The following is a 16,029-nucleotide window of genomic DNA, read 5'->3' as shown; positions in this document are numbered from 1 at the left end:
AAAAGGTCCAGCCTGGACACAAGAGGTCTAGCCAGAAACGCAGCCTGAGCAAGTGGGCAGCTTGAGGGAACAAGTAGGATTCAAGGCATAAGGAGCCTATATGGATTTCTGACACATAAAAAGCACTGTGAAAAAGGACATTACAAAACAAACCAAAAAAAGCTCTATAGAGCTACGCCACGATAATGTATCATGCAGAGTATTGCAGCCAGCCAGTTTATCTCCACAGCTGATGGAAGTCCTGAGAACTGGTGTTTCTACTGCAGAAAATTTTAGCTGTTTTGTTAGAGTTTGCAAGTGTAGGCTGCTCTGCATACCTTAGTATGCCTGAGGAAACCATGGCACCTTTGTAAGAATGAACAAGCAGCTAAGTTACTGTGTGCCATTATGTGCCAAAGGCTTTACTAGTTCTGGGTTGATTCTTTCCATGCAGAAACTGGACTGGAAATACCTGGTGAACCCACACCTTTCAGGACTGGGTCAGCCCCAGGCCCCCATACCGCAGTTGGGTGGCAGCGGGCGGTGGTGGGTCCTGCATGTGCTGCAACGCTGGTGTGTGAACACAGTAAAAGTTGCATGTTACGGATTGTCCTTCTGCACGGCACTGCTGTCTCAGCTTTTGTGCCTGAAGAGGGAGGAATTTCCGTGCCTTCATGAATTTGTCTTTCCATATTTTGGGACTTGATTTAACAGTCAAGAGTAGTTGTATATGAATTAGCTGAGCACGTTCAATTTTTACATCTGTAACTTAATGGTATTTTCTTCTGAGAAAAGCACTCTCTTAATATAATAATGTACTTCTATAGTAAGACTACCAGTTGACATAAACCCACATACTGAGCACAAAGCCTTACTATAATTCACTGCAAACCTTATTCCAGGACACTAATTCTTAATATCTGAAAGTAAATTAATATATTTTGTGGTTTTTTAAAACTATAAAGTATCTACCTTTGTGCTACAATTCCCAGTATTCGTGAGTCAGGTTTGAGGTTCTCTGTAACAGACAAAGATCTTAACAGACACGTAAGTGCATTTCTGTTCTTGGCCCCAATCTTTGATGCCCAGATTAGTAGTCCAAAAAAAGAATTAATTACAAGAAAGGACAAGGAAGCAACCAAAAAGAGGAGCCTGAGTCAGCTAGAATTTCACCATAAGTATACTGAGTTTACGCACACATATAAATACCGAAGTGCATGTATACACTAACATGGGTATGTTCCCTTGTTTCTGTGGACACAACATACTGGAAAAATTATTTCTTTTAAAAACTTACCTTGCTGGCAGGCTGACATTTTGTGCCAATGAAATATGCCAGTGCATAAGGAGATATTGAGACATTTGCACAGTGCTTGGGAGATAAACTGCATTTGTCCGTTTACTGTGAGCAAAACTGAGGGCATATTTTCTGCACAGAATTAAAGGCCTGATTCTTGCTATGTATAGCCAGTAGAAGCAGAGCAGGCATTTGTTAAAGGCATGCCGAAATTGCAGTTGTGTAAAGATTAACTTTTTCATGATAATTTACGCATCAGAAAACAGAACTTAATTCTCAGCTGAGCATTGTTTTGTATTAGCACAGTACCCCGACAGCAGTAATGCCCACAGTAATGCCACTACTATGCAAAAGCCTGGTTTTGCTTATCGCCCCTATCGTAGAGATGACGGCTCTGCTGTCCTCTCGCACGACTCTGAGCAGCAGCTGGACGTCATTGTAACCTTTGGTTAATGTAGCTCACTGCAATCATCTCTGAAAAATGGCATTTCTCTGACTGCTTCCAGGCTTCTCCTCTGGGCTTGCTGGGTGCAGTGTCTCAGCACTGGGGCTCTCTGCTGAAACTCGCTTTGGGACGTCTCATTCATGAGCCAATGCTGTCTGGTTTGCTGCTAGCATCATCCCCAGCCATCTTGATTCGATGTTGCTAGATCTAAACAGGCTAGTTTGAGAAGCTGTGTTTGGCACCATAGTGTATTTCACTTCATCATTATAGTGTATTATTTCACTTCATTGTTAATCCTGGAAGGACAGTGGTCATCACCTACTACACAGAAAAAAGTGTATTTTTGTTTTTAATCTCATGTTGTTACATCACAGTATCATCTAACTTTGTTCTTCAGTTGTTTTTATATTTGGTACTAACAGCTATCAGCTTTACAACTGTACCTGTTTACAGTCAACTCTTGCAAACACGACAAAACTGAAAATTACAGTGTGTCAGCAGCCATCTTACTCCATTCTGCATCCATCTCTTGGTGTGCCTGAAATTCACCTGTTTAACTGACAAGCACGACCAATTAAAATTTCATTCAAATTTATTCAGTTTTACATCTGAAAAGGACTATTCCTTTTTCTTGTTCCCTAATGTGAAATGTAAGCCCCCTCCTTCCTCATTCCGCCTTTCACATGCCCCTTCCCTACAGCCATGGCATCGTCATTCATTTTGAACTCTCTGTTGTTCCCTTCAGTAATACAGCAACATTACTCTGCAATACTGCCGTTAAGATTTTGTCATTGCCACGACTTGTGCTGAAACTGCCCATCATGCCCTAAACTCGTTATCACCTCCTGTTCCTTTTGACTACAAGAAGGATTTTTAATAAGCTCCCAATTTTAGTTGAGGAAAAAAATTGTCCCTGTTTTTTTGAATATAAAAAAAATGCAACTACATGACATAAACGCGTAACTTTTTTTTTTTTTAACATAGATGAAGAGTCAGATGAATAATGACTCACAAGGTTGTCCATTTTATACAAGAACAAGTGAACCCGTCTACTGACGTCTTATGGTTTCTATACACACCTTTTCCACTTCCCTAGCACTTGCCTCTCCTTTCTTCAGTCAAATCACAGGAATGCACAAGTTTCCCACGTGATAGCTGGGAGGAAGCCGTGGGAATCAGAAAGCAGTAATACTGAGAAAACAGTAAAACTGAAGTCCTATTTAAGTCTTAAGCTATCTGATTCTCTTTTACCAATATCAAGTAATGACAGCATCAGCTGTAGTATAGATGTGACACTGAGAAAAGCAATTGCTCTACACGACAGAACAAAGATCAATGTTTGTGTATATTTTTAGCATTATATTTTGGCATCAAGAGTATCCAGCACCAAAACCACAGGTTTATAACAGGCAAGAAACAAAATCACCAAAAATTATTCCCCTCTCTGTCTTGAAACACAGCTAGTAAAGACTGGGGTTTCTGGTATATTCTAGAGGTGGTGAGGACCCACTGCTCCCAATGCAGTCAGGAAGGAGGAGCTTACTCTCCAAATGCCTGAAAAATCAGAGCTAAATGTCTTTCAGATTCACAAAAGAAAACTGAATTGATAGGAAAATGATGAAAGTGGCACCTCAACAGGATATCACGTGGCAGTCCTTTTCATATTTTTGTTAAATGTATGTGGATTGCCAGATTTGAAGAACTGCCCCAAAGTAGAGTGGCATACCATTATTGGGCTGTTCAAATGCCTGATTTTTGAAACAGAGGGTATAATACCAAACTCTCTTCTTCTTTCAACATTCTATGACAATTAAGTTTGCCAAGTCTGAAGAAATCAGGGCAGGGAACAGCTGACTTAAGAGACTTCTGTGTGGTTAGACAGAAGTATGTATGTGCAGGAGCTTAGTAGAAAGAGCAGATATTCAGCTCATATGCGGTTTTATATGTAAGTCTTAGACTTCATTCTATGATGCTTGCATAACTTTGGAGTATTCCATCTTAAAAATAAAATAAAAAAAATAAAGTGACTGGATCTACCATTCGTACAGCCTGCCCATCCACAGAAAAGAGGTAAAAGAGGAAATACTGTCTCTAGCTCAGGTGCTGGAAAAGCAGAACAGATTGTCAGAACAAAGTGAACCTTACTAAAAATAAATTAACTTTATGGGTGTGAATTAACAGCAATCAACATATTAAAATTTGTGCTAGGGTAGTTCCTGGGAGCAGGGCTGGCATCACACAGATAGGGACATATGGGGGCTGGCAAGTATCTTCCCCTTCCCTGACAGAGACCCTGGATGACTTGCACCGTTACCTAACTTAGCCTAGCAAAAACCAGTTGGTTTTGGTTGCTTGATTCGCTTTCTCCTAGAAACCCACTATGGATCATACCTACATCCATCCTGGATCCTGGGCAGAAAAGGAGAGAGGGGGAAGAGAAAGAAAAAGCAATGCTTCTGCCTAAAGAGTAACCGCCTGAGAGCTCGCTCTGCCAGTACAGCAAGCGGAAGCAGAGCTGTTGAAATTGATCAGAAAAGCTATGATGAAAAATAGTCCACAGCGATCATCTGAAACCTTTAAATCCCAGCAGAATTATCTTTCCAAAATGGATGTTATGGCTTAATTGCAAGGTTTGGGCTTAACATTGGCTCAGCATCCTTTTACGGCCTAGGTCAAGCAGGCCAGAGCAAGGAACTACAGCAATTCAGTCTGAGCCCTAAAAGTATGCTGTACAGTGCTCAGCACTGATCATTTGTGTTTTAGCAAAGAAGCAAACCCACAAGAACGGAAAGTTGAAACATAATAGTGGTTTTTGAAACGCCTTTGAAGAAGAAATTAGTGGTCTATGGAGACAACATTTGTATTTTTGACACGTCCCCAGAAAAGCTGGTAACGATCCTGCCTACGGCAGCCAAACCCGCTCAGATACAAGAGCAGCCCCCAGGGAGCACGAGCGACCCGGAGCGTGGTGAACAGAGCGTGGCGCATCAGAAGGGCGTGGCGCGGCAGTTCGCGCAGCAGTTTGCGCCAGCGGGGCGTGCGGGGAAGGCGAGTGGGCAGGGCGCAGCCCCCCTCCAGGCTCCAGCGGCTAGCTCAGCTCGTGGCCTTCGCCCTCCCAGGAGAGGGCCTGGCCGTGGTTTCCACTTGGCCAAAAGCCATCGCCAGGAGAAACGTGGCGACCCAGACGGAGCCCCCACGCAAACATACGTCTGTCCAGGCCTCCGGCTGCAGGGGGTGCCTGAGCCTGTCCCTTGTACGGGAGGGCAGCAGAGACAACGCCTGTGCGCACTGTGACCAGGTGGATGATCTGCTCAGCCTGGTGGCAGAGCTGAAAGAGGAAGTGGAGAGGCTAAGGAGTATCAGGGAGTGCGAGAGGGAGAGAGATTGGTGGAGCCGCACCCTGCCGTCCCTGAGGCGAAGGGAGCACATGGAGGCTCCACAGGAAGCGGAGGAACCCCTGCCCTCTTGCCGCCAGCCAGAAGGAGGGGACCAGGAGACGAGGGGGGAATGGACACAGGTCCCTGCTCGGGGCTCCAGGCGAACCCCCGCCCGGCCTCCCCTACTTCAACCTTCCCAGTTGCCCCTACACAACAGATATGGGGCTCTGGAACTTGAGGGCCAGACAAACGAGGACGCAGATGAAGGCCCATCCAGGGGGTTCCCCGAGGCGAGGCAGCCAGCCCCACGCATTACGACTGCCTCCAATAAGAAAAAAAGGAGGGTAATTGTCATAGGTGATTCCCTTCTGAGGGGGACGGAGGGCCCAATTTGCCGGCCAGACCCGTCCCACAGGGAAGTCTGCTGCCTCCCTGGGGCCCGGGTGAAGGACATTACTAGGAAGCTCCCTAGTCTCGTGCAGGCCTCCGATCACTGCCCGCTACTGGTTATACAGGCTGGCAGTGAGGAGGTTGCAGAGAGAAGTCCCGAAGGGATCAAAAGGGACTTCAGGGCACTGGGGTGACTGGTGGGAGGATCAGGAGCACAGGTAGTGTTTTCCTCGATCCCTTCAGTGGCAGGGAGGAATACTGAAGGAACAGGAAAACTCATTGGATCAACACGTGGCTTAGGGGCTGGTGCCATCGGCAGAATTTTGGCTTCTTTGACCATGGGGAGGTTTACACGGCACCGGGCCTGCTGGCGACGGACGGAGTTCAGCTGTCTCACAGGGGGAAAAGGATTCTGGCGCATGAGTTGGCGGGGCTCATCGAGAGGGCTTTAAACTAGGTTCGAAGGGGGAAGGGGATAAAACCAGGCTCACTAGAGAAGAGCCTAGGGGCGGCACGCCAATGTCGGGGGAGAAATCGGCAGCCCAGCTCAAGTGCATCTCTACCAATGGACGCAGCATGGGCAGCGAACAGGAGGAGCTGGAAGCCATTGTGCAGCAGGGTAGCTATGACTTAGTCGCCATCACGGAAACATGGTGGGATGAGTCTCACGACTGGAGTGCTGCAATGGATGGCTATAAGCTCTTCAGAAGGGACAGGCGAGGAAGGAGAGGCGGTGGGGTAGCCCTGTATGTTAGGGAGTGCTTCGACTGTCTAGAGCTCGATGGTAGTGATGACGAGGTCGAGTGCTTGTGGGTAAGGATGAGGGGGAAGGCCAACAAGACAGATATCCTGCTGGGAGTTTGTTATAGACCACCTAACCTAACCAGGATGAGGAGACAGATGAAATATTCTACCAGAGGCTCGCAGAAGTATCACAGTCGCTAGCCCTTGTTCTCATGGGGGACTTCAACTTTCCTGACGTCTGCTGGAAATACAACATGGCAGAGAGGAAACAGTCGAGGAGGTTCCTGGAGAGCGTGGAGGATAACTTCCTGACGCAGCTGGTAAGTGAGCCTACCAGGGCAGGTTCCTTACTTGACCTGCTGTTCACAAACAGAGAAGGACTGGTGGGAGATGTGGTGGTCGGAGGCTGGCTTGGGCTTAGCAACCATGAAATGGTCCCTTGGGAGACAGTCCTGAAGGGCAAAGGGGTCCAGGAAGGCTGGCCGTTCTTCAAGAAGGAAGTCTTAAAGGCGCAGGAGCGGGCTGTCCCATGTGCCGTAAGAAGAATGGGTGGGGAAGACGACCGGCCTGGCTGAACAGAGAGCTCTGGCTGGGACTCAGGAAAAAAAGGAGAATTTACCACCTTTGGAAGAAGGGGCAGGCAACTCAGGAAGAGTACAGGGTTCTCATTAGGTCGTGCAGAGAGGAAATTAGAAAGGCAAAAGCCCAGCTAGAACTCAACCTGGCCACTGTTGTGAGAGACAACAAAAAATGCTTTTACAATATATTAATGACAAAAGGAGAGCGAAGGAGAATCTCCATCCTTTATTGGATGCGGAGGGGGGAACGTTGCCACCAAGGACAAGGATAAGGCTGAGGTACTTAACGCCTTCTTTGCCTCAGTCTTTAATAGTCAGAGTAGTTATCCTCAGGCCACTAGAGAAACTGGCGGCTCACGGCCTAGACAGGTGCACTCTTCGCTGGGTAAAAAACTGGCTGGACGGCCGAGCCCAGAGAGTTGTGGTGAACGGAGTTAAATCCAGTTGGTGGCCAGTCACGAGCGGTGTTCCCCAGGGCTCAGGACTGGGGTCGGTCCTGTTCAATCTCTTTATCAATGATCTGGATGAGGGGATCGAGTGCTCCCTCAGTAAGTTTGCAGACGACACCAAGTTGGGCGGGAGTGTTGATCTGCTGGAGGGTAGGAAGGCTCTGCAGAGGGACCTGGACAGGCTGGATCCATGGGCCGAGGCCAACTGTATGAGGTTCAACAAGGCCAAGTGCCAGGTCCTGCACTTGGGTCACAACAACCCCAGGCAACGCTACAGGCTTGGGGAAGAGTGGCTGGAAAGCTGCCCGGAGGAAAAGGACCTGGTTGACAGCCGGCTGAACATGAGCCAGCAGTGTGCCCAGGTGGCCAAGAAGGCCAATGGCATCCTGGCCTGTATCAGAAATAGTGTGGCCAGCAGGAGCAGGGAGGTGATCGTGCCCCTGTACTCGGCACTGGTGAGGCCACACCTCGAATCCTGTGTTCAGTTTTGGGCCCCTCACTACAAGAAGGACATGGAGGTGCTGGAGCGTGTCCAGAGAAGGGCAACGAAGCTGGTGAAGGGCCTGGAGCACAAGTCTTATGAGGAGCGGTTGAGGGAACTGGGGTTGTTTAGCCTGGAGAAGAGGAGGCTGAGGGGAGACTTCATCGCGCTCTACAACTACCTGAAAGGAGGTTGTAGCGAGGTGGGTGTTGGTCTCTTCTCCCAAGTAACCAGCGATAGGACGAGAGGAAATGGCCTCAAGTTGCGCCAAGGGAGGTTTAGATTGGACATTAGGAGAAATTTCTTTACTGAAAGTGGTCAGGCCTTGGAACAGGCTGCCCAGGGAAGTGGTGGAGTCACCATCCCTGGAAGTATTTAAAAGACGTGTAGATGAGGCGCTTAGGGACATGGTGTAGTGCACATGGTGTGTTGGGTTGATGGTTGGACTCGATGATCTTAGAGGTCTTTTCCAACCTTAATGATTCTATGATTCTATGAAATGTCAAGGCCTCTCTCCTTGTCAGTGGAATTTGATACCGGCTTTTCCCTCTATCTGCAGACAACTCAAGCTGATACGGAAGTGCAGCACAATCATGGGATTAAAAGCACTTAAAGAGAAGGCTCCAGGGAGACCTTATAGCAGCCTTCCAGTACCTGAAGGGAAGCCTACAAGAAAGCTGGAGAGGTACCTTTTACAAGGGCATGTAGTGATAGGACAAGGGGTAATGGCTTTAAACTGAAAGAGGGTAGATTCAGATTAGATGTAAGGAAGAAACTCTTCACTATGAGGGTGGTGATGCACTGGAACAGGTTGCCCAGAGAAATTGTGGATGTCCCATCCTGGAAGTGTTCAACGCCAGGTTGGACGGGGCTTTGAGCAACCTGGTCTAGTGGATCATGGCAGGGGAGTTGGAGACAGATGATCTTTAAGGTCCCTTCCAACCCAACCCTTCCTATTCTATGACAAACTGGTAGTCTCTACAGGGAATGATAATACAGATAGGAAATTCATATCTTCAGCTACCATTATTTTTGGAATAAAAAAAAATGGAAGTCCTACTTTTAGGCAACTTGTACAGAGTACAAGTTACAGCTTCATTAGTCAAAACAAAGAAAAGCTTCTTTCTCATATGTGAAATATTAAGGGAAGTTTTAACAGTAGCATGCAAATGATGCAAATGAAGCTACTGTTTTGGGAGCTTCAAAATAAACCCACAAGCTAAGAAATAAAATCAAACCAGCAAGGACTGAATAAACTGTATATAGAGGCTGATTTGGCACATAGGCATGGGAAATCTCAAGGACAGTATAATTCAGAATGTGGATAACTAAATGGAACTGTTCATTATGGTCAAGAATATGTAAAAATGTGTTATTTTCAAGATGGCAATATGCATCTGCAAAAGTTCATGGGCCTAACAGATATTTTTATTCAAAATAATAGGAAAGAGAGGGTCATTGTTCCTGAGGGGCTGCTTTTTTATGAAATAAGTCTATCATTTGACATAATACAGGAGAGTTATGAAACATGCTTTTAAAGTAGCACGATTTGTTAAGAGATGGGAAGCTAGTTAAATGTACAGACCTATTAAAGACATAGTATTGCTGGGTTTTCTGCTGCTACTTGTTGACATTCAGATTAACTGTCTTATATGGAATTGTTATTTCCTAATCCTATCAGTACTACAATTAAATTGAATGAAAAAGTCACAGCTAAATTTCTGCAACTGAGTTTCAACGTGCTGGGTTTTTTCTTCCTTCTCACCCCCTCTCCCTTCACACACATGCAAGAATATAAAATACAAACTAAGGCACAATCCGTGCCTACTAACTATATTGCTACAACTCAGCTACAGCCAGCTGACATTCCAAATTTTTGTTTCAGCGGCTGATGGCAACCCAATGCCTATCCCTAGCTGGCTCTTGGCTGCTGAAAGGACCCAGTCACTATAAGTACACTTAAGCCATCAGAAGGGGCGCATGAGGTTTATTCCTTTCCAGCAGCCAGACAGCTGGTGAAAGGAAGATGGCCAATGCAAGCAAGGGAAACTCCTTTTTGGCACTCACTAGTGAACAGACCACCTAACAGCAAATTCCCAGAATAAGCTACTCTCTGCTAAGGCAGCAAACAAAAGAGCTACCGTGAGCATATCTTTTAAATCCAGGCAAGCATTTAAGGAAAAATTGTATCACGAGTAAGAAGAACTTGCCAGAGAGGTAGATGGACTTAAACAGGCCCACATGCGAATACTGCTATGAATTAAGTGCTAGAGGGCTGCCTCTAGCATCAGCTAGTTCAGCTACATTGGTTTAATTTCTGGTGTGGCCCAGCAAAACATGCTGATTGCATAACAATGCAATTGCAGACTATCTGGAAAGTATAAAAATAGGGATTCAAAAACATGCTTGGTGCTCTGGTGGAGGCCTCCTCCTGTAATATTCCAGGTTTTGACTTTTCAGACTTGGGTCTAATAGAAGGCCGCACTTCAGTGCCAGAATTTCTCACCTTCCCACACCCTTCTTAAATCACAAAACCCCCTGCATTTTAATTAGCACGACATTATTCACTCACACAGAACATTAGCATTTTATTCTGTCATTGGATAATATAGCAAAGAAATGGAGTAAACCTGTTTTAGTACTGTTTAGTTTAATAATTTTTGCTAAAACTATTTTCATCCTAAACTTGTATAATGCTTCAGAATTTTTTTGGATTGTAATCCCCCCAAAACCAAAACCAAGCCAAACATATACCACCATGGCATGAATACTAACTTACCAAAACTAATATTAACTCGCTCGCATCTTCAGTTGGACTTTCTATTAACACCTCTTTGCACTTACAATGCTGCAAGTATGGAAACCCGATCACAACTCCGAGAAGTAACAGATTAACATGTTACTGGTGGTCAGCTAAATTGCAATACCTGATAACATACCCGTTCCTACCATACCTCACAAAATAAAATGTATTCTGCTTCGTATATGCACTGTACTAAGATCTTGGTTGAATGAAAGCCACAGAAGTGGCTTTTTTCTGAAGAAACCACCCAGCCCCATGCTGGAAAGCTTGCAGAATTCAAAAAGCTGTAACTTAGCAGTCTTAGACTGGAAAGAAGCATCATCAACAAACAAGTCAACTTTACTGTTTGAAAAGCTCTCTATATTCAGTATAATATCCAGGATTAGGGTGTGTGCTGACATGGAGATTGGAGGGAAAGGAACAAGCTACTTGAAACCTGATTTCAGGACTTGTTGGCTGGTTCTGCATAAAAGTACAGCCCGGAAGGGTCCAAAGAACTTTTCCAGAAAGCAGTGATTACAGAGGAGAAGACGCACGTTAGATGGACAATGCAGAAGCCACCATATGAGAAATCTTCTATTACTCAGATCTACCAGATCACACTGTTGCCTTCCACTGGCAAACTAACAAAAGTAGTTTCAACATGCCACAAAATCATGGTTTATATCCAAGTTTATATCATAATTCAAGCACTGTGAAAGAGCAAGGAAAAAGAAATACCAAAGATTTATAACAACTATGCTAAATAAAGCAAAAAGAATGCCAGTGCAGATGTATCTTTTTAAAGTTACAGATAGCATCAATTAGGTTTCTTTCTCAAAGCCTGCTGAAATGAGCAAATCCTCCTTATAATATTTAAATCATGCAGTATTTCTTAAGAAGCCAAACACAGGAAAACAAGAATGTACCAAGCCACTACTAATTTTGTTCCTTCTGCCTTTACTGTGCATTTCCTTCCTGCTTGAATTGACTTATCACTATTTAACACGATATTGATTTTGTTTAAGAAAGTTAGAAGAATTTTCATGCACTTTGTTGGTGGAAAAAAAAATGCACTGTGAAAGGACAGTTACAAATTCATCTCCAACAACTGTAATACACATATAAATATAATACCCATCTCATTCACCTAACAAATCTGCAAGAATCATATATTGCAACTCTTTGCCAATCTTTCTTTTAAGTAGTTAAAATTACATATAGTTGTAATATGGAGAGAACTTAAGGAGAACCAAAGAACGTTTGGTTCTAGCAACCGGATTAAATTAAAGCAAAAAAAAAAAAAAATCATTCTTCCTTTGGAGACAAATTTTAGATTATTTATCATTCTAGGTAGAGCACCCCACATGTCTTCCCACTAGACAAATACCTCAGAGTTTGTGATCAACAAATAATTTAGTTTAATACCATGCTTTTCAGGTATGATATTCAGAGAATAGAAAACTGGGTTGCTTGATTTTGCTTTTTTAGATATGTGTGGCTACCAACAACTGAAAAATTGCAACGTATCTCTTTCTGATTTTTCATTCAGAAATATTTTTAATCCAAAAAGAGAAAAAAACCCACCTTTTTTCACAGACATACATTATGTATTTACTATTTCTTCATATGCTGGAATCAAATATTACAAACATTAACAAACTGACTTGAGAGAACATGTAACTTCTGTAATTTGGTCTGATATGACTCACTGGGAACAAAATTGTAAGAAATCAGTCAACAGCATTACAGAAAATATCCTTCCTCTTCTTACAGCCAAGGGACACTAAGTACATTGTTTTTCTTTTCCCTTGCTCAAAAACAAATGCTATGTTCAGAAAGCTGTGTTAATTTAAGATACATGCCCCTGATTTTATGCAAGGATAGTATTCCCAGTAGCATCTTTGAACATAGGACAAGTGTTGACATTAAAGCTAGATCTTACTGAAAAGAGTTAAGATCCCCTGTTATTACTATTCTCCATGCTTGTTTTTCTAGGTAACCTAGAACGAGGTTCACAAAACTTCTTGGGACAAATACTTTCCTAAGGGTAAAACAGTCCTCCCTGTCCATGCTCTTTGCATGAGGCAAAAAACCTAAACAAAGCAAGCAAGCAAAGTCCCTCTGGACACAAAAAGGAAGGAGATGAGTTGCAACCATACGCTCTCTTTGGGAAATTTGGCCCTCAAACTTTGGGGAAGTTTCGTTATGCCTATGTTGTCCTTGGCCGGTTTTGTCTGAATGAAAAAAAGATTTCTTAAACAAATAAACAATAGCATCAGTCATGGCACACTGAAAGTAGGCTGTACTGCAAGCAACCTTCTACCTGCAGTATCTGTTGACAGAGACCAGCTATTGGTATAGTACTTTGCAGAGAACACTGTCCTGTGAAAGCTGCAGTACTGAAAAAAAAATCATTTAGCAAATCTGAGAGGAATTTCATTTTGGAAACATTTTCAAAAAGAACTAAAAGTTCAGGAAATGTTGATTTCCTGAGAACACAGTGCATTTCACCATGAATCACTAACTCTCACTTGAGATCATCGTTAGTTTCATAAAAGCAGAATTCTAGAACAAAACATTTTAGGAACAACTTACCAACCAAGCAATTGGATATGATTTGCTAATAAAACCATGTGTAATTTGGAAGCAAAACTGATCCTCAGCCAGATAAACAACAAGGAGATGAGTGAACTGCTTTAAATGACATAGGTCATTTAAAGAAGGTGCTCAGAACAAAATTTTCAACTATCTTTAATATTTACTGTTACATTCTAAAAGGTTAACATTTCCAAACAAAGGATTATTTTCAAATATATATGAGGGAATACAAAGTTGCGGGATATGCTTAAATAGATCTTTTTCTACCCTTGGTAACCTGCAGTGCAAGACATTAATGAAAGCCTGACACCTGGATAAAGATCTGATTTGTTGGCTTGATAAATAGATTACATTAAAAATCTAAACTTTCAATGTTAGTTTTTGAAGAAGTTCATTCAGCAGCTTCACAGTCCTTTGGTTTTCTTCACCATTACAGTTAATTCTGTATGCAGTACGGATGAGAAGGCTACAAATTTCTTTGCTTGCATCAGTAGTCTCAGTAATCTGAAGGGAAACAGAGAAGATCAGAAATAATGCAATTATGCTGCTAAGTACTAAGAATTTACCGTTAATATTTGCAACAAAACCACAGATTTGTCCCTCACCACTGAACACGTGAGATGCTCTGAGTTCAAAAACAACTTCTGCCCAAGGCGGCTCTTTTCATATATCTTGGCAGAACCAAGCAACTTTGAGATTTCTACTGCTCTCTCAAATTTAAGTGAAAGAAATCAAGAGGTCAAAAAGTTTTTAAACGAAACACAAATGGACAGACGGCGTAACCGTTTAGAAGTCATCTCCTTAGAAAACAACTAAAAGCACATGAAGGTTTTGGGTGGGCTTGGGGAGACAATTCAATTCTATAGAGCTTTCAAAAGTAAAAATATATCCCTCCCCCAAAAGATGACAAAGTACCAGGAAAAGACCCTAAATTGCAATTTTTGCAGATCAGGAGGGACTTTACTCCACGTTGCCTGCTGTGTTAAACCCAAAGTTTACTATGCTAACCAAAACCACTGCCATGCATCCCAATTTGTTTCCACACCATTCTGCCTTTCATATATTGTCTTCAGGCCTTTTTAAATCACATGGTGAGCCTAGCTACACATTAATTTTTACTGTCTCTGTGTAATCATTAATCAGACTGACATACTCTGGTCTACAACAGCTCATGACCACCCTGCACTGGGGAATACTCAGAGTTTTGAAAGTTAGTTATGTTGCTTTCTATAAAGAAACAAGAAATTGCCTTCGGTCTTCCTGAAGAGGTTTAAAGCAGCGGACTAGTATATTACAGCATCACTGCTCAACAGCCACACTCCTCAAAAGAGAAATACTAAAACCAGCAGACTGTAAAAATACATACAACACCCCCTAATTTTATCATTACATTCTTATGCTAAGAAGAAATTGATCACTTGTGAACTTACACTTAAAACGCTGAAATATCTTAGCCCTTCTTAAACAGAAAAATGTTACGTCTGTTTAGTCAGCCAGAAGGAATAACCACCAAAACAGGCTTCCAGTTCCCTCTGTCATATAATCAGACTCCTTATACACGCCATATACCCTAAACAGATGGAAGAGCACACTGCTGCTGAAAGGAAAAAACTTCTGACGTGCTAAAACCACACACTGGCCCTAGACCTGCTTGTACGTCTTAAAAGAGTATGGTTGTACAGTTAGAGAGGAATAAATCCCTAATCTCATACTGAGCTCATAGCACTATTTATCTTGAGAGACACAAACACATTATACTGTTTGCACAAATAAACCTGAAGGCTCTCATGAACAATAGCAAGATATTGTGGCATGCTTCCAACATTTTACTCCTCTTCAGCTTTTTTCACACACTAAATGACACTTTCTCAGATCTTTGTTCTTTTTTTCTCTCAATTATTACACCATTTTCCTCTCTGGCTTTGCTAAAGCACCAAGCTTCTGCCTCTTCCATGCTAACACTTAGTAACTAACTGTTTTACATAACAGAAAAGAGACAGAAGACAGTTCCATCATCTCTGCAGCAGCTGGATAATTAAGGGAGTGATTTATAACTGGGAAAAGCAAGATGTTTGCACATGCTATCTATGCCAGGTGTAAATGAAGTGTAGGTATCCCTTAACTGCAAGCTACTACTCCAACTATTTCTGCAGCTGTATAGTCAGGACAGCAACCTTTTCAGTGAGATCTTGTCAAGAAGTGTCAAGAAGGAAAATACTTTTACTGTAGCTGAAATAGATAGGTAGCAGGTTAGGTATAGTTGCTGTACTCATGATCTTCTTTAATTCTCTGTTATGTATTTTCTTTATTAAGAACTACGAACTTAAATCTAAAATAGTAAAAAAAATATATTTTACTTAAACCGAAAAAAAGGAAGAAACACTTACATGGTAAATAAATTCCTGGGCAATCATATGTCCACCAGAAGAATAGAGCAAAAAGTTGGTAAGAAGATGTGTTATAAGATGCTGGTTACAACACTGCTCTGTATCTGTTACACTGTGTACAGCAGCCTCCAGATCTTTGACAGAAAGGACTGTACAGCTGAAGAGCATCATTAGATGATTGTAGACTGCTTGAGCTTCTACCTGTAGGAAACAATTTCAAAGGATGCAGGATCAGAGAAGAGTAAAGGTCATACCTACAGTATTTTTCCTTTGGATTTATTCACTAACAGGAAACTGAAGCCTTGGCAGAAACTACCCAAACATGAAAAGAGTTTGAATTTAAGCAGCAGGAAGAACAGGGAAGGAAGGGCTGTACACATTTCTTTTATACCAATTTGCACACACAGAGGTGGACAGAATGGATTTTTTAACTTTCTTTGGTCTTGCAAACTAAGCAGGCAGGGCATCAAGCCAGGATTTGACCTTTTTTAATAATAAAAGGAAATGGAGAAAGTCTCT

General features: G+C 42.8%; 1 protein-coding gene across 1 annotated transcript in view; it reads right to left on the bottom strand.

Annotated features, from left to right (window-relative positions):
* Positions 1-12,067: 12,067 nt before the first annotated feature.
* The window catches only part of FANCC (FA complementation group C), an 87,230-nt gene continuing 83,268 nt past the window's right edge, over positions 12,068-16,029 (bottom strand). Inside the window, exons 14-15 of the mRNA XM_075136496.1 lie at positions 15,511-15,711; positions 12,068-13,627 (exon numbers count right to left, since the gene is read on the bottom strand). Coding sequence (XP_074992597.1) covers positions 13,484-13,627; positions 15,511-15,711 — 345 coding nt within the window. The 3' untranslated portion in view covers positions 12,068-13,483. The remainder of the gene's footprint in view (positions 13,628-15,510; positions 15,712-16,029) is intronic.

This window comes from Calonectris borealis, chromosome Z, assembly GCF_964195595.1.
Source record: "Calonectris borealis chromosome Z, bCalBor7.hap1.2, whole genome shotgun sequence".
NCBI classification, from domain to species: Eukaryota; Metazoa; Chordata; class Aves; order Procellariiformes; family Procellariidae; genus Calonectris; species Calonectris borealis.
Note: the sequence above shows the minus strand (reverse complement) of the source record. Positions and strands in the feature narration are given on the sequence as shown.